Source organism: Schistocerca serialis, chromosome 3 (assembly GCF_023864345.2).
Source record: "Schistocerca serialis cubense isolate TAMUIC-IGC-003099 chromosome 3, iqSchSeri2.2, whole genome shotgun sequence".
Taxonomy (NCBI): domain Eukaryota; kingdom Metazoa; phylum Arthropoda; class Insecta; order Orthoptera; family Acrididae; genus Schistocerca; species Schistocerca serialis.
The window spans coordinates 136723093-136742954 of record NC_064640.1 but is presented as its reverse complement, the minus strand read 5'-3'; the positions used below and the strand labels follow the sequence as shown (position 1 = coordinate 136742954).

The 19862-nt window shown below is 40.7% G+C and overlaps 1 protein-coding gene across 1 annotated transcript; it reads right to left on the bottom strand.

Annotated features, from left to right (window-relative positions):
• Positions 1 to 2078: 2078 nt before the first annotated feature.
• On the bottom strand, positions 2079 to 5032 carry LOC126469844 (LYR motif-containing protein 2). Its single transcript, XM_050097140.1, has 3 exons — positions 4814 to 5032; positions 4295 to 4435; positions 2079 to 2613 (listed from the first exon to the last, which is right to left on the bottom strand). The coding sequence occupies exons 1-3, from the start codon at positions 4850 to 4852 to the stop codon at positions 2524 to 2526; spliced, it is 270 nt and encodes an 89-aa protein (XP_049953097.1). The 5' UTR covers positions 4853 to 5032; the 3' UTR covers positions 2079 to 2523.
• Positions 5033 to 19862: the final 14830 nt, after the last annotated feature.

The following is a 19862-nucleotide window of genomic DNA, read 5'->3' as shown; positions in this document are numbered from 1 at the left end:
TAGTTCTGCACTACCCTGGATGACAGCAAGTATGGCAGTGACCTGGTGACAGGTTCCTTTCTTCCAAGGTTCAGGAGACACAAAGTGGTGTTACTCCTGGTGTCAGAGAGTTGAGGGGCACTGGATATGACTTCAGGTAACAGCTGGTAGTGTTTGAGGGAACTCTGGTTGGACCACAGTACATCACGTATATCTCGCAGCCCTGTTTGTTGACTTTCATGTAAAAGTATTGATGAGTCATTTTTCAACAGGTCCATGCCCATCTGCACATGGCATGTGTGTCTATGAACTGTGTGGGTGATGATAAGATACTCTCATGGCCAGCAACATCCCCAGATCTGTCCCCGATGAAATGTGTGGGGCCAGCTCAGAAGTCAACTCCATACGAGTGCCAGTATCCAGGACCTGTTGCAACAGCTGTGGGCCTCCTTGCCTCAAGGGAGGATACAGCAGCTTTATGACATCATTCCCAACTAAACCAGAGCATGCATACTGGCCACAGGCACTGCAACAGCATACTGATAAGTGGATTCACAGTGCCACGTTGTTTGCAAATTTGACTCAATTTTGAAATCGCTGCAATGACATCACATACCTTCTCAACCTATAAAGTTTCACGTTGTTTCCTCCTCCCATTCTGGGTGCTTCATTTTCCTCATCAGGCAGTGTGTCTCTTAAGGAAAATAAAACACACTGCAACTTTCATGGGTATCTAAGAGCTGAGGATCCACCAGGTACCTCTCCTAATAGGGGCAGCAGATTAGATGGTCTTTTGAAGATGCTCAGTGGATCAAAGAGTAACAAGAAATTTAGTTGTCAAAATAAATCTGGCCAAACATGTGTATTTAGCATCTCCTGACAAAATAATATAAACAGTGAAGATATCTTGTATCAGTGCCAACTGGTCGTTTCAAGCATTTTCTGTAAAGAATAGTTCTCTTATTCATTAACTAGGGCAACTTATTTTGTGTCATGATTGTATACACTTTTCAAGCCAGTTTTATTTAGGAAAACGTGCAGTAATTTTGCACCAATGGTTTGTCACCAGCACATACTTAGTGACCAAGCATACTGCTTGTCCCTAAAGCACTGTGCATGCTAGGGGAGGGGGGTGTCTTCATGTATAGTGGGTCTTCTCGCGGTATTGTGTTCACTGACACTACCTGAGAACAACTAAGGGGTGCACTGTATGGACACAAAATTTCCATGCTTACTTGCAAATCGAGCTAAAAATTCCAGTAAACCACTGAAGTCACTGCATCATCCTTACTCTTAATTAAGTGGACACCGACAGACTACTACTGGAGATACAATGTTTCAGTAATACTACATGTACCAATTATGTGTGTAAATGATATGTGTAGGTAAGCAGAATAGCCTGTTTCATCTTCTTGTAATAATAATGTCTATGCCTCCAAAGTTAACTCCGGTAGCATTTTTCTCAAGTTGTATTGGAATAGATAGACTGCCTTCCTAATTATCCTGACAGTGTATTATAAAGGGCACACTAAGCTTTCATGAATGTACCTAAAATATCAATAATCTGCAATCGAAATAGCATGTTACCTTCACAGTTTATTTTGCTCGTGATGATTCAACTATCATAGATGTATCATATGGTTACATCGGACACACACAAGGACTGGCATAGCCTTGATCAAAAATCCCCCAAGGCAATAAACTGTAAGTGAGATGTATAATTCATGTGAATTTAAATAAGCCAGGATTCTAGATGTTGTCTTCTCAATAATAAGTCTACACATTTATAGAAAAGCATATCATTTCATATAAATGCATCACGCAGGCATGCATAATTGCATTAAACTTCCAGACGCAGAATTGAGGACACCACAGTTAAAATCTCAACTTGTCAACAACAATGTCTCCAGATAAGTTGACACTTGTGCCAGCTCCCACAATGGTGGAATAAAAGAGAAGACTTCAAATAGAACAATTAGGTTGATGACAAATTTACTTTTTGTTGGTCAAACAATGAATGGAAACTACAAATCAGCAGCCACATAAAGGAGTATTTTCATCTTAAAGATGGTACCTAACATAAATACACAGTTAAAATCTCAACTTCACTCTTTTTATTTTCACAATACTCATATGATTCACAGCTCATTGGCTTCATCAATGGCACAACACAAAACTCATGTGTTTGATACATGGGTTTTCCCTGACACTTGCACACAACTTTCACTTCTGTTCATGTTCTGCATTTGTGGAAACTGCCTGCATGCACAATGGTTTGATTTACATATTAAACAATGTCTCCAGATAAGCTGACACTTGTGCCAGCTCCCACAATGGTGGAATAAAAGAGAAGACTTCAAATAGAACAATTAGGTTGATGACAAATTTACTTTTTGTTGGTCAAACAATGAATGGAAACTACAAATCAGCAGCCACATAAAGGGGTATTTTCATCTTAAAGATGGTACCTAACATAAATACTTACACATTGTTTTATATTGTTCAGTCACAGCAATCATGTGCCATTAACATCACATGCTACTTTTAATTATTCTTTGCACTGCTCAACTCAATGGATTGCTTCAGTTCCTTTAAGGATCTCTCACCATTGAAGATCAGCATCTTTATAGCGTACTGCAAATTGAAGAGACAAAAACTTACAATAAATGTCTCTTATAACAGTGTCAGGTTGTAACTAGTTTTAACTGCTTCTTAGAATGAACAGAATAGAATATTACTAGTATGCGCTTCCTCATCTGGCATGCCGCATAAAATGGTGTGTGTTAGGCCTACATAGAATTTGTCTTTCTGTGAGGGGTCTGATGGAATGCTTCTGTGAGAGGTTAAAATGTCACTGATCATTATCCACACAGCACTCTTATCAGTGACAAACCACGGAAATAAAACGCAGTCTTGTTGTTGGCTTTGTAACCTGTGGTGTGGTGTCATTTAACACCCACTGTGTACACCAAAATCCACCCAGTGAATGTGAAAACAGTTAGACACAAGACAACATAAATGATAGTGTGACAGATTTTACATACACCTAGAAGAAACAAAAATAGACAGTATAAATAAATGTTTATTTGTATTTGTGAAATTTTTGGGAGGCTCTACGAAGAGTGAAGAGGACAGGAGATGAGAGAAGAGGAGAGGGCAGGGCAGGGCAGGGCAGGGCAGGGCAGGGCAGGGCAGGACAAAGGAGGGGGGGGGGGGGGGGCAGTCACTGCAGATTTGTATGCATGATGCTGGAAATTCAGAAAGACCATGTAATGGGAATGAGATGAACTATAGGGCCCCACAAAGTGTTTAGAAAGGAAGAAACTGACATCCAAATAGTATCTATCAAGGATTTCTTTATCCTCTTACCAACAGGCCTAAATTCTATTGAACAATGTGATCATTTAAACCATGTACATTCCCAAATATTAATGATTTAAAAGAACGTCACAAAATTTATAATTGTAGAAATTTGAGTTTTCCCCATAGCTAAGGTTGAATGCTGCTTCCTCGTATAACAAAACTAAAAAAATTAGCTTTATTATCCCAATTAACCTCATTCTCCTTAATGTTCCACCCATAATTTCAAACAAGGCTGAACTAAAATAGCTGAGACTTGGAGCAATCATTTTTTGTGGCTTCATACAAGAGAAAAAAATGTTATCAATCTCACTTCAAAATATACACTTTATATTGACTGGATGTAATTGACAACTAACAAAATATCTTGAAAACCACCTCTTTCACACCATTCTTTGTGTCCATAGGGGTGGGGTGGAGGGTAAAGTTTTAACCACGGTAAGTATGTTCAAATAGAAGTTGGTTGCAGTTGCAGAAATTATACAGAACTAAGAGTCTTGCATGGAGTAGAGCATCAAGTCAGGCTGATGACATCAAGACATCAGAAAATCTGAGAATACAACAGATCAGTTATGCACTGGAAAAAAATATTGGTTTTTGTCAAATTTTTGTTTTTCCTAACATGTCGTATAATATATACTGTATATATCCATAGGGACAGTGTGTGCTATGAGGTTGCATTTTAAATGAACAATTCGTCAAATTTAAATAGTAATCACTTACAACAAATTGTTACATGTCGTCTCAGGACAGCTTATGTTTATACACTGTTAGTGAGGATATCGCTTCAGACTATTTTTGTTTTTGCATCCTCACACACAGTCTAAAGAGGGAGCAATCTCATTCGAATGATGCCAAACTTTTATTGAATCAATATTACTCTGTGTAATGATTTATAGGAATATTTAACTGGGCAACGGAAAACAGTTCTTAGGTGCAATTTAAATGCACTAACCTCATCTTTCTCATTTTGGTACTTTCTAAAGTCACTTCTAGCCCAAAGGCGAAGTTCTGCTTTACTTCCTTCATCCGGTACTCTGCGTATTTCCCGTAATATGTCTCGATACAGTTTCAGAACTTTCTGACGGAGCATAAACTGAAACAAGATTAATTCTACAACAATATGAACACAATGTTACAAAAATTGTAAAATAGCATGACCTATAAAACAACTCCCTTACAACAAAAACTGTCCTTAACACAAGAGCTAACTATACAAACCCTCACATATTAGCCTATCAAAGGATAAAATTGAGAAGTCAAGCTCCAATGTAGTGACGTCTTTGTGAGTTGTCCTGCTATAGGCCTAAACGCAAAAGAAAACACTTCATTCTCCTTAAGGAATTAAGACTGCCTACACCACTAGCATCAAACATGGGTTATTAACGAAATAAATTTGTAGTCGAATCTTCAGAACATAAGTTCACCCCACGTTAAGATCAGTCCCCCTACCGAAAGTGCCGATCTCTTTTACCTGTTTAAGATTCATTGTTGCCGGGATCTTTGGAGGCATAGTTGGAAATTATGTACAGTAAGGGAAGTATCAAAGAATTATGCAGCAACTCTATGAACAGAGAACATTTATTTCAAACAAAATCCATCTCATCTTCAACAAATCCAAAACAACAGCTTTTATTCTCCCTCCAACGACTATTCTTGCGTCATCACAACACAGACCTTCTACTAGTACGAGGCAAGATCACTGCTCACCAGTATTATCGATTATCAGGCAAGACAACAGCAGTCCGAAAGGTAATTGTATCTACGGATGTATGCTTGTACGACAATATTCACTCATTTTACCTTTTTTTTAACCATGTTTAAAACCAGAAATTTTATGACTCTCAGAATTAGAAAAATACTATTTTGATTTCAACATCACAGACAATTTGAAATATTACATTAACTTCACGTGGTGCTAGCTCGTCGTAATCAAGGACTAGTGCGCACGGATGACTTTTGTCACCGAGAAAAAAAAGCTTCCATCGTTGTCATGTCACGTCATAGAAGTGGAGTGCGCTCACGAAGGACAGTCACTCAACTTTTTTTTTAATCCAAGCGTCATCTGAAAAAAAGAAGAAAAATGCAGTGTATGAAGCAGCAAACAGTGGAATTTCTAGAACTGTACCAGGCAGGGCACCGCTTATGGACCATTAGAAACAAGCATTGAAGAACAATAACAAAGAAACATGATGCTATGCAGAGAATTGCTGCTACATTTGGCAGAGACAAAGCAAGCATCAAGCAAAAATACGTTCGCTTGAGGTCGCATATCGACTTGAAAAGTGGAAGATGGTATCCAGCAGATTATTGGGCAGTGGTGTATACACTAATCTTGTTTTGTTATAAACTGTTGAAGTTTCTCAATGATGTTCATCAGCCATAAAAAACAACATAAACTGTTAACCAAGAGGTACAAAAACTATTCTCGCGTGTCCTTACTTGTATTTTATACTGTACAATAACATTCATCCATTGTTATTTTGCTGCAGTATACTTCCTTGTGGGCTTAAAACGTAATCTGTAAACTTGCCTCGAAATTGTTTGTTTGTGTTAGAAGCTTTCTGTAGTACATTCTTGGGCGCAGTAACAATCGATGCAGCACCATCTCGTCTTCATGTGCTTGGGTTTATCTCATGCTTCAACATTTCATTTTTTTTAAATATGGAGACACACAGCCGTAAGTGAGACAGTTCGTGTCTTCTCTGGTTTCTGCGACATTGGTATTCTAAAGACATGAAAATACGAAGTCATAATCCTGAATACGTTCTCTTCAACCATTCTCACCTGAGACAATTGGTAATTAAAAATTCTTTCCTTGGAATATTGAACATGCCTTCTGGGGAATGGTTTCATAATGTTTTCCTGTAATGGAAAAACATTATCCGCTACAAAAACATAGAACAGGGATTTTGTCCCAAAAAGCAGTCACTCAACTTGTGGCATCTACATCTACATCTGCATCCATACTCCACAAGCCACCTGACGGTGTGTGGCGGAGGGTACCTTGAGTACCTCTATTGGTTCTCCCTTCTATTCCAGTCTCGTATTGTTCGTGGAAAGAAGGATTGTCAGTTTGCTTCTGTGTGGGCTCTAATCTATCTGATTTTATCCTCATAGTCTCTTCGCGAGATATACGTAGGAGGGAGCAATATACTGATTGACTCTTCAGTGAAGGTATGTTCTCGAAACTTTAACAAAAGCCCGTGCTGAGCTACTGAGCGTCTCTCCTGCAGAGTCTTTGTGAGAACATACATGCTCTTTCATGCCAGTTGTTTTCAGTCACCGGCATCTGACAGAAAAGAATTTGTTTTCAGGTTGTGGAAGATTCGACAGATGTAGGGATCAGTGAGGAAGAGGACGTTGCTGCTCCTTCAACATCGACTTCTCTACCAAGAAAACTAATAAGACAAAACGGTAGAGCATATAACGATGCCTCTACCTTACTGAATACTGTTTTAAAAAGATGGAAGAGCAATTCAATGATGTATGTGGCATCAATACTGCGGATACTGCCACAGTTGTGAAAAACAAAAACAATGGCCAAACTGAATGAAGTTCTAGTAACAGAACATAACCAAGCGTGGAGGTGCAGTGGTTAGCACGCTGGACTCACGTTTGGGAGAATGATGGTTCAAACCTATGTCTGGCCATCATGATTTAGGTTTTCTGTGATTTCCCTAAATTGCTTCAGGCAAATGCCTGGATGGTTCCTTGAAAAGGGCACAGCCAATTTCCTTCACAACCTTCCCTAATCCGCTGGAACCGATGGCCTTGCTGTTTGGTCACCTCTCCCAAATCAGCCAACGATCCTAAAAAACACAGAATGCTATGAAAGTTTGAAGCTGTCAGTGGGTGCGGATGTGTCAGAGGCATCACCAAATTGTACTGATACATCTGGCACATTCATTGGTAACACTGATGACAAAGTGAAGGAAGTAATTTTCGATGATTTTTGTAATGCCATACAGAAGGAATAAAAATTAAATAATATTCATATTTAACAGTGTTCTTCGTTATTTACCTTTGTGTAATTCTTCAGTATTTCCATCACTACTCTACAAACGTCAGGTAAGATTTCAGATATAACTTGCTTTGAAATGTCAAATAAATACGCAAGTATCTGAAATGAATCACCCAGCGCCAAAAAACGAAGAATCTAATTGTTTTCCCGAAATTTGTGTCTTTTTTTGGTGCTAGCATGTCTGTCAGGAATTCAAAACCAGTAGATGACATCCAAATGAAGTTACAGAAACCACAGCCTTCTTCCATAATCAGCTCCTGTAGAAAGTTATTCCCAGCAGTTCTCCTATATTACAGAGTGAGGCAAATAAAAGAGGCACGGAGGAGTGGAAACGATTGGATGTGAATGTATACATATAACCACACCCTGTTTGTCCCTGCCACATGGTCCACACCGGATCCTTGGAGCATATTTACGCAATCTTCGCAATTGACAGAGTTGTTAGCAGAGGTCAGTTTGGTCGCGGCCCTAGCTGACCAGCCAGGTCACCTGATCTGTCAGTGTGTGATTACTTTGTCTGGGGAACCCTCAAGTCTAAGGTGTATCGCAACAACCCTCATGATCTTCATGAACTACAGCAGGCCATGTCGGATAAGATTTTAGCAGTCCAGCTTCGATCCACCATCAGGAATTTGCTGACCAGGCTCAAAAGTGCCAAGAGATGAACGATGGTCACTTACAACATCTGCTATAGTCACGTTAGCACCGTATTTCCTTTCCTCTGCTACACTCCTGGAAATTGAAATAATAACACCGTGAATTCATTGTCCCAGGAAGGGGAAACTTTATTGACACATTCCTGGGGTCAGATACATCACATGATCACACTGACAGAACCACAGGCACATAGACACAGGCAACAGAGCATGCACAATGTCGGCACTAGTACAGTGTATATCCACCTTTCGCAGCAATGCAGGCTGCTATTCTCCCATGGAGACGATCGTAGAGATGCTGGATGTAGTCCTGTGGAACGGCTTGCCATGCCATTTCCACCTGGCGCCTCAGTTGGACCAGCGTTCGTGCTGGACGTGCAGACCGCGTGAGACGACGCTTCATCCAGTCCCAAACATGCTCAATGGGGGACAGATCCGGAGATCTTGCTGGCCAGGGTAGTTGACTTACACCTTCTAGAGCACGTTGGGTGGCACGGGATACATGCGGAAGTGCATTGTCCTGTTGGAACAGCAAGTTCCCTTGCCGGTCTAGGAATGGTAGAACGATGGGTTCGATGACGGTTTGGATGTACCGTGCACTATTCAGTGTCCCCTCGACGATCACCAGTGGTGTACGGCCAGTGTAGGAGATCGCTCCCCACACCATGATGCCGGGTGTTGGCCCTGTGTGCCTCGGTCGTATGCAGTCCTGATTGTGGCGCTCACCTGCACGGCGCCAAACACGCATACGACCATCACTGGCACCAAGGCAGAAGCGACTCTCATCGCTGAAGACGACACGTCTCCATTCGTCCCTCCATTCACGCCTGTCGCGACACCACTGGAGGTGGGCTGCACGATGTTGGGGCGTGAGCGGAAGACGGCCCAATGGTGTGCGGGACCGTAGCCCAGCTTCATGGAGACGGTTGCGAATGGTCCTCGCCGATACCCCAGGAGCAACAGTGTCCCTAATTTGCTGGGAAGTGGCGGTGCGGTCCCCTACGGCACTGCGTAGGATCCTACGGTCTTGGCGTGCATCCGTGCGTTGCTGCGGTCCGGTCCCAGGTCGACGGGCACGTGCACCTTCCGCCGACCACTGGCGACAACATCGATGTACTGTGGAGACCTCACGCCCCACGTGTTGAGCAATTCGACGGTACGTCCACCCGGCCTCCCGCATGCCCACTATACGCCCTCGCTCAAAGTCCGTCAACTGCACATACGGTTCACGTCCACGCTGTCGCAGCATGCTACCAGTGTTAAAGACTGCGATGGAGCTCCGTATGCCACGGCAAACTGGCTGACACTGACGGCGGCGGTGCACAAATTCTGCGCAGCTAGCGCCATTCGACGGCCAACACCGCGGTTCCTGGTGTGTCCGCTGTGCCGTGCGTGTGATCATTGCTTGTACAGCCCTCTCGCAGTGTCCGGAGCAAGTATGGTGGGTCTGACACACCGGTGTCAATGTGTTCTTTTTTCCATTTCCAGGAGTGTATGTTTCTTTGTACCCTGGAACTCTGTTTTGTAGAACATATTTTTTTGCTCCACGCTGTATGTTTTCACCCACCAACGAAACCAACGTCTTTCATTTTGTTTGTAATCATCTTCCAGTATTAATAGTCCAGCACCACATATCATTATAATTTCCTCATCACCCAGCATAGCGCAGCAGACGACACCAAAACAATCCGACAAATAGCGTTGAAGATGATGTGAAGACATTACGAGAAATGTTTGCCGCCAGTGTGGAAAGACACAGGAAACGAAGTCAGAAACAATTGTGAAACACTACAGGAAACAACTGAAACATGTTTCTAGTGGCATCATAGACGTGATGATACACGTGCTTCCCTGCATCACTGCCCTTACGTGCACATTAGCGTTCCCACACGACTGGAGATTCAAGTGAAGTACAGGAGTTGCGCACTCTCTCAACAGAGGAAAGTCCACAGGACCTGATGGGATACCAATTCGATTCTACACAGAGTACGCGAAAGACCCCCCCTTCTAACAGCCGTCTACTGCAAGTCTCCAGAGGAACGGAAGGTTCCAAATGATTGGAAAAGAGCACAGGTAGTTCCAGTTTTCAAGAAGGGTTGTCGAGCAGATGAGCAAAACTATAGGCCTATATCTCTGACATCGATCTGTTGTAGAATTTTAGAACATGTTTTTTCGCTTTTGTATCATGCCATTTCTGGAAACCCAAAAGCTACTATGTAGGAATCAACATGGATTCCGGAAACAGCGACCATGTGAAACCCAAATCACTTTATTTGTTCATGAGACCCAGAAAATATTAGATTCAGGCTCCCAGGTAGATGCCATTTTCCTTGACTTCTGGAAGGCGTTCGATATAGTTCCGCGCTGTCGCCTGATAAACAAAGTAAGAGCCTATGGAATATCAGACCAGCTGTGTGGCTGGATTGAACAGTTTTTAGCAAACAGAACACAGCATCTTGTTCTCAATGCAGAGGCGTCTACAGACGTTACAGTAACCTCTGGCGTACCACAGGGGAGTGTTATGGGACCATTGCTTTTCACAATATATATAAATGACCTAGTAGATGTTGTCGGAAGTTCCATGCGGCTTTTCGCAGATGATGCTGTAGTATACAGAGAAGTTGCAGCTTTAGAAAACTGCAGCGAAATGCAGGAAGATCTGCAGCGGATAGGCACTTGGTGCAGGGAGTGGCAACTGACCCTTAACATAGACAAATGTAGTGTATTGCGAATACACAGAAAGAAAGATCCTTTATTGTATGATTATATGATAGTGGAACAAACACTGGTAGCAGTTACTTCTGTAAAATATATGGGAGTATGCGCGCGGAACGATTTGAAGTGGAATCATCATATAAAGTTAATTGTTGGTAAGGCGGATACCAGGTTGAGATTCATTGGGAGAGTCCTTAGAAAATGTAGTCCATCAACAAAGGAGGTGGCTTACAAAACAATCGTTCGACCTATACTTGAGTATTGCTCATCAGTGTGGGATCCGTACCAGCTCGGGTTGGTGGAGGAGGTAGAGTAGATCCAAAGAAGAGCGTGCGTTTCGTCACAGGGTTATTTGGTAAGCGCGATAGCGTTATGGAGATTCTGCAAGAGAGGCGCTTTGCATCGCGGTGTAGGTTGTTGTCCAGGTTTCGAGAGGGTGCATTTCTGGATGAGGTATCGAATATATTGCTTCGCCCTACTTATACCTCCCGAGGAGATCACGAATGTTAAATTAGAGAGATTCGAGGGCGCACGGAGGCTTTCCAGCAGTCATTCTTCTAGCGAATCATACGTGACTGGAACAGGGAAGGGAGGTAATGACAGCGGCACGTACAGTGCCCTCTGTCACATACCATTGGGTGGCTTTCGGAATATAAATGTAGATGTAGATGTAGCTTTTAGATGAAGAGATTATAGTGACGTCGATGAAGAAAAAATGGACCAACAGATATTGACTATAGAGATGGACATCTAGTAGGAATCGTTTGGGAACATCAAATACGCTAAGGAAGGAGTCATCTGACGAGGACGTTGTATCGTTCAAAAATCATTTTCGAATGAGTAAAATCAATTTTGAAATATTTTTCAACCATAGTTTTGGCTCTGTACAAAAGTGTAATACAAGGAAGAGAGATGTCTTGCTAGCTTACATTAAATCATAAGTAACGTTGAAATATCTAGCAACTGGAGCCACTGCAATATATGCATTATTTCTAAATTTTTATGTTATCTAGAATACACTGAATACTGTGGAGAGTACGGTTTTTGTCTCAAGTGTTCAGTTTTGTTTTTATTTCCAGAGTTAGTCAAGATTATGACAGCTTACAGGTGCTGTAAATATGTATTTGTTTTGCTGGTATAGTACTTAATTTTCTAACCAAACGTTATTTTAAGCCACACATAAATTTCCATTTCACGGTAATGTTTAAACTAAAAGACTAAAGCAAAAATTATTATCATTTCACTGAAATTAAAAAAAAAATCCTTGACAGTATTGACTCTTCTGCAGTAATGTGAAACCTCAGAAGGCTCACACTCTTAGTTTCAATAGTTTTTAATCTATTTCGTCACACCAAACAATGTGTTACTCTATTACAATAAGTGATTACAAGGAGTAGTTGAATGCTAAAATGATATTCCTATCATACTGTTTAAGAACATTTTGCCCCTAAGAAAGTATTTATACACTTAGTTGAAGCCTAAGCCTATTACATCAACATGACGCTAACTTTCTGTGTACGTAAACGAACGATTCTAGACCTGTGCTGCTGACGTACCAGACCAGGATGAAAGCAGAACCACCGAGTGGTAGCAACTGAAGCTCATAGTTGATTATGGGGGAAGCGACATCATGCAAGAAAGAAGAATGCATTTCAACTGTAATAACTTGAGCATAACTTGGGGTGACAGTGTGCGAGCTAGGTGTTTCTGCATGTAAAATGTTCAAATGTGTGAAATGTTATGGGACTTAACTGCTAAGGTCATCAGTCCCTAAGCTTACACACTACTTAACCTAAATTATCCTCAGGACACACACACACACACAAATGGCTCTGAGCACTATGGGACTTAACATCTATGGTCATCAGTCCAACTTAGAACTACTTAAACCTAACTAACCTAAGGACATCACACACATCCATGCCCAAAGCAGGATTCGAACCTGCGACCGTAGCAGTCGCGCGGTTCCGGACTGAGCGCCTAGAACCGCTAGACCACTGCGGCTGGCCCACACACACACACACACACACACACACACACACACACACACACAGGCCCAAGGGAGGACTCGAACCTCTGCCGGGATCAGCCGCACAATCCATGACTGCAGTGCCTTAAACTGCTCAGCTTTTCTGCATGTAAATCAACTTACGTGAGAGGTAGTGAGAGGATGAGGGATACGTGTTTAAGATATTCCTGCCTGTGGAATCCTGGCTTTTCACATGTGTTGGTATGAAAGTATGCAAGTATGGTGTTTCCACATGAAGCTGACTTACATGTGACTGGTGTTGGGGGAATGCACATGTAAGAAATTCATGCCTGGGAAAAACCAGCTGAACACATTGATGCCATGTTTGTGTCTCACTGTGCCAATAATCAGAAAGCAAATTGGAAGCGGAGATTGCACAGAGAGTGGCAGTTTTCGCTTCAAGTTGATCAAAGGTGTTAGTAGTTCACTGCAACAGTTAAATCATGTGCCTTTCATATGACTTTTACAGCTACATTAATGACATTTCTCAGTGTACACGTCTAATGATCTTTTTTCATTATAACCTGAATTGTGACGTTTTCTATGAGATCTATATTTATACTCTGCAAACGACTGTGAGGTGCATAGCATAGGTAAGGTTTCTCCCAGTGATCTATGGTTTCGCCCATTGCATTTGTGAATGGAACATGGGAGGAATGAGTGTTCCATAACTTATGTGCATACTTTAACTGATCTAAGTTTGTTCACACAATTCCTATCGAAGCAATATGTAAGTGGTTGTAGTATATTCCTGGATCCCTCTATGTCAGTATTTCAAAATATTATTTAAATGATAAAAAACCCTTTTACACCAGTTTTCACCACACTCTATGGGAGTCAAGGTATACAAACAGCAGGCATATTTCTATACCTCACTAAAGCCTTTTGGCTCAGTAAACCATGAGTTACGCTTACATAAACTTGAACCCTACAATATACATAACACATCCATACAAATGCTGACTACATGCCTAGTTAATTGTAAGCCATATACAAAACTGACTTACAAAGTCAATGATCAGGACACAAATTTCCAGTCCAGATATGAAACAATCACATCATGTATACCTTGGGGCTCAGTTTTGGACCCTTTTCTCTTCCTTGTGTGCAAAAATGATATAAAGCCAATTCGCAACTCCCAGTTGTTAACGTTTGCAGATGTTATCTTATTATTATTTGCTGGAAAACAAAATGATGAATTAACACTGGTCGCAGCTGAGGTGTAGGTCAAAATAGGTCAAATAGCTACTTATTTCCAGGATTGAGAGTTGAAGATAAATATCAGCAGATCATAGTTATTGCCATTTAAACTTACAATTTCACACCAAATCTTTGTCAGCAACACAGGTGAAATTGAGCAGTTGACTCAGAAGACTAAATATCTTGATAGTTACCTAAATGAAAATCGATTATGGGTAAACCATAAAACTGTTATATACAATAAAATCTAATTAGCCAGCTATCAAAAGTGGTCTCTGACCAGACATTAAAAACAATTTATTATGCAAGAATTTTAGAACTGATTAATTATGGGATGGAGATATGGGGCTATACTGCTGATATACATATGAACAGAATATTAACCCTGCAGAAAGGATCAATCAGGGTTATTCATGGAATAGGGTACAGAGACTCATGTAGGGAAATCTTTGTACATTATAAGTACCTCACAGTCTACTCGCTGTATCTTTAAAAATTTATTGCATTTTCTGTGACATGACAAAACAAAGTGCTGTGATATGCATGTATATGATACAAGAAAGAAAGACTGCTACTACAGACAAAGAACTAAACTAAAAACAACAGACTATAATCCGTGTATTAATGACCAAATATGGTATAAAAACTGCTGAGCTCTTTAAGGTGTCATGAAGGGAATTTATTCAAAGTGAAACTGAAATCATTCGTGAACGATAGGTGCTCATATTCTTTGAGCATTTTATAAATAGACTTAAAAAAGCTGGAAAGAGTACTGTGTGATGATCATCCCATAGCCTGGATAGTGTGGCTCTTTCTATTGAGGAAACGTTAATCTTCTGAAGTGGAGCCTTCATAAGCATGCAACATGATTCACGTGTTCTGCAATGTAACAGCTTCTTCAACAGCACTAATAAATGCTATGAAATGATCCTCACACACAGGTCTTTCCAGCAGAAAAGAGCAACGGTATTCTTCTGTTGTCACATGCGATCTACGACAGGAATATTTGTATCTTGTTATGTGAATCAACAAGCTGGAAGATTGATAAAGACTCCACAGGAGAGCAGAAAGGTAAACATTCGCATTGTTGATTTCTTCTTCCCTTTTGCAAGAAGTTACGGAAAGATTAAAACCTCACAGCTCTGTTCCACCACTGTTATATGGCCTTAGAAAGATACACAAAGGACTACCATTATGTCCTGTTGTGGGCAATATTGGCACTCCAATGTTTTACTTAAGTAGACATCTTTCACCTTTACTGAGACCTTTTGGGGGGATGTGCTCACATCATACCTATAATTTCGATGACTTTATTAAAAGACTGAAAACATTTCAACTAAATGAGTCGAACTTATTAGTAACCTTCGATGTCGTCTCACTCATCAGTAGAGTCGCTCTCACGGTTTCATTGTCACTCCTCAGCAGTAAGTTCAAAGCTGATATAACAGTGCTATTCCATCATGCCCATTCCTCAACCTACTTTTTATTCAACAGTGAATATTATGAGCAAGTTGATGGTGTTACCATGGGCAGTCCTCTCTCTCCTCTGGTAGCAAACTTTTTTATGGAAGACTTTGAGGAGAGGGTACCTGAGTAGAACGTATACCAAAAGATGATATGTAGATGATAATTTTGTTGTGTGGTCCCAGGGTGAAGAAGAACTGTCACGCTTTTTACAGTATCTGAATTCCATCCACAAGAATATAAATTTACAGTGGAAGTGCAAAATGTAGGTTGCCTACCATTTCTGGAAGTTTTGATCGGTTGGAAAGTGGATGGATCATTCGCGCAATTCGTTTACCGTAAACCAACACATACAGACCTGTATTTGTAGGCATATAGCTGCCACCACCCATAACAAACTACACGCGCCCTTCGAAATTTCTTGCACTGAATAAATTGTTGTGTCTGATGGAGACAGCCTGGCACTGGCAAGGGAACTTGAACACCTATAACCTGTGTTCAAAGATAATGACCATTCCCCACATCAGATCAGCACAGCTTTAAGGAAAATGAAACGTGACCATCCGTATGATTAATAGGAGAAGGAGCAATTGAAGTCAAGGGCGTTCATCCTCAGGGCCTACTCTAGGGATGGGCAACCTGGACATTTGTCGAGGGTGCCAAAATTTGGGGGCGCCATTTTGGTTGTAAGTGTGAAAAAGAAACTAGTGGGTCAAATACTCAATAACACCACATTAAATATAAGTTGTAATTATGCGAATGGTTTCCTTCACTCAGTTATCTAGGCTTCCACTATTAGATGACGTCTGTCACTGTACAGCCTGTTGCTGTGTGGCCACTTGCTGCATGGCCTGTTGGTGTGCAATCGAAAGCGATATTTTGATCTTCGTCGATCCCTGTGGTGGCGAAGGTTCTCTGCTCGCTCTGAGGTACCATTGAGTCGTATGAATAAAACAGAGAATATACTTTATACTCAGATGTTCGGAGAAAGTTCTCTGGTTGGCATGAATAAAGCGAGTCTGAGAATATACTTCACCCGAGTATGTTCTCAGTGTGGGTTGAAGGGTGGGGGAAGTTGCTCAAAGCAAAGTATATTCTCCGATTTCGTATGAATAAAGCCAAAGACGTTTCACACAAGCGGAGAACATTCTTTGTTTTTGTGAGTGAGCTCCATAGCATACTTCGAGATGAGTGAGTTGTGTTGTGATTAAGCGTTACCGAGTGTTTTTAGCGAAAACGGCGGAATTTATGTTTCTTGAAAGGCAAAAAAAGATATACGTAGTACGCAGGAACACAGAAGAAAGGAACTGTAGAAGTTTGTATAGATTTAACAGTCAAAACATTAATTGGCTGGCGAATCACTTTCTTCCGGAAAATCACGAAAGAAGGGGAGGCACCCTTTCCAATGAATGCAAAATGAAAATATTTTTGCGCTATTTAGCGGATTCAGGCTTTCAGATAAGTGTAGGAGAAGATTTGGGAGTACACCAGACTACAGTATCACTAACATTTTCGTATGTTCTGCAACAGGTCAACAGGAAAGCACCGTTGGGGATCAGATTTCCGAGAAATATTAACGAGATACAAGCTACCATGTGCGGTAGGGGCCCTAGACTGCACTCACATACCTATAATGAAACCTTCTTCACATGGAGACAAATACGTCAATCGAAAGGGCTTTCGATCTATAAACGTGCAGGCGACGTGTGACAACAGTGAAATGTTTACGAGTGTTGATGCTTCATGGCCAGGGTCTGTACATGACGCTAGGATATGGAGAAACTCCGATGTCTATCGTATACTGCGTGAGAACCAGTGCAACGCCCTAATTTTAGGAAACGAAGCATATGGCGTTGCACCGTGGTTAATGACACCATTTCAAAATCCCGGAACACCTGATGAGAGGGCATACAACGGACTTCACTCTAAGGAAAGGGTGATAATCGAACGGTGCTTTGGACAGGTGAAAAGGCGTTTCCTAATTCTGCACAATAAAATAAGGCTTGCTCAAACAAAAATCCCCAGTGTGATAATAGCCTGTTTTGTTTTGCACAACGTAGTAAAACATGTAGAGGATGAGGATTTTGCGGCACCTAGTGATGACGACAACAGTCTTCCAGTACTGGGAGAAGAGGAAGCAGCAAACGTACGTGTGCGTGGAACAAATAGAAGACGGGAAATTGTAAATGTAATACGACAACTGTAATGTTTGGGTGTCTGCCCAAACATTGAATAATTAAACCCAATTTGATATTTTTTGTAATTACAGTAATTATTCCCTCATGAAAATAAAGCACAGTGCTCTGATGTTACGTAATAAAATGCTGTTTAGTGTTATTTTTTTCATTCTCTATCATCGATTTTACTTTCAACAAAAATTGTTTATTATGTAACTATTCAAACTGGAACAGAGATACTACTGTAAGTAGCTTTGGACACAACAGGTTAACATGAACTGCTGGAACCGTAATGTAATTTCTGTACTGTAACTTCAGCAGATTGATGACACAAGTTTTTATTTTACTTTACCCAAATTGTTCCAAGGATGTGGTGAAGGTATTTTCCATGTGCTACAGTGAATAAGTGTACAACTGTCTAACCTGCAGCATTTAAAATACAAACAAGTTAGCCATACTCTTTTTGCTTTACTTTACCAGAAATTGTTTCAAGGATGTGGTGAGGATATTTGCCAGGTGCTACAGCAAATAAGTGCACAACTGTCTAACCTACAGCATTTAAAATACAAACAAATTACTCTTTTTGCTTTACTTTACCAGAAATTGTTTCAAGGATGTGGTGAAGATATTTGCCAGGAGCTACAGCCAATAAGGGCACAACCGTCTTACCTGCAGCATTTAAAATAGAAACAACTTACTCTTTTTGCTTTACTGTACCAAAAATTAGTGGTGAAGGTATTTGCCAGATGCTACAGTAAAACAAGTTACTCTTTTTGCTTTACTTTACCAGAAATTGTTTCAATGATGTGGTGAAGATACTGGCCAGACACAACAATATAAGTGCGTACACTTTTTTAACATTTCAAATTGGATTATATTGAACTTATTGTTACACTGAAAAGACATTTGTACTGAATAATTTTTGTAAGAGGATATGGAATTCGGTAAATGAGGAATGTAAATAAACATTCACTTAAAAAGATGTTTTTATTAATGAAATTCGGTATGTAAATAAGACACTACACAATTTGTTTTATTGTTTATCTTCATCACGCATCAATTTCTGCTGCTTTCGTTTCAGTATGTCCAATTGGTACAATAGCACCAGCCTTTGAGCTCTGGAGTAGACAAATTACGTGTCTCATCTGTTTCCATGCTTAATCTCCGACGTTTAGGCACACTCTCATGCCCCGAAGCAGACGATTGAGAGGGTAAGACGACTTCGGGGCCCACGAGATCCATATGGTCGGCTGGAACAATTAGTGGTAGCTGCAAAATTGACTCTTGTCCATAAAATGTGCAGTCTGCGTCAGCTACCTCCAAATTCCTTGGTGAAGTGATGACAGGTGGAACCACCACCTACTGCACAAGCTCCTAATGAAAATTAAAAAAAGAAGTAATAGTAGTGTGTCAGGATTCAGTTTCTAGTTAGTAAATATACCAAATAGGTTTACGCAGAAATTTGGGAGGGGTTCGTCCAATTTCATGCATAGTACAATGTGATACTTTTACTGAAAAGTGGTGTATAGTAGACGAAATTTACCAAACATTGTTTCATTTTCACATATTAAAAATACGTATTTTTCTGAATCACAATTTCAAAGCATTAAGCGCGTAATAAAAAAATCGGAAAGTATGGGACTTGCCAGGAACTCTGTGGATAGTTGGGTTGCAGTCATCTCCGTCCAAAAACTTTAAAAATATCTGCTCCCAATTTTTCAGGGAAATCTTAATGTTTCCCGTCTTATTAACATCCGTTTTCGCTTTGATACAGGATTTCATATTGTGCAGTTTCTTCATTATCTGCCCATCCGTTATTTCTTTCCCGAAACTAACCATATAACGGTGTTGTATTTCTTTAATACAATCCCCTTTCTCTCTTCTTGCGGCCGGAGTTTGTGATTTACTGGTGATTGCGGGGTAATCTTTAATAACGATGATAAAGGCTAATTCTGAGTCTTCCATTTCGGCACAGAAATAACTTGAGAAAACTTTCGCTAACACAAAACACACGCAAACGAAACAAACTGAGAACCAAAGATGTTGGATTTTAATCTCTTTGTTGAGAACTCACTCAGTAAGGAGGGGAGGTAGAGAGAAAGTACTCCAGGGTCAGAGATTATGCTTCCAAGTTTTTATTCATACGAAATTGAGAACTTTCTTTGAGAATGTTCTTTTGCTCTGAGTATCAACTCTGGAGAATGTTCTCGTTTTTATTCATACAACCCATTGTCGCGGTTGTGTGACCCACTGTTACA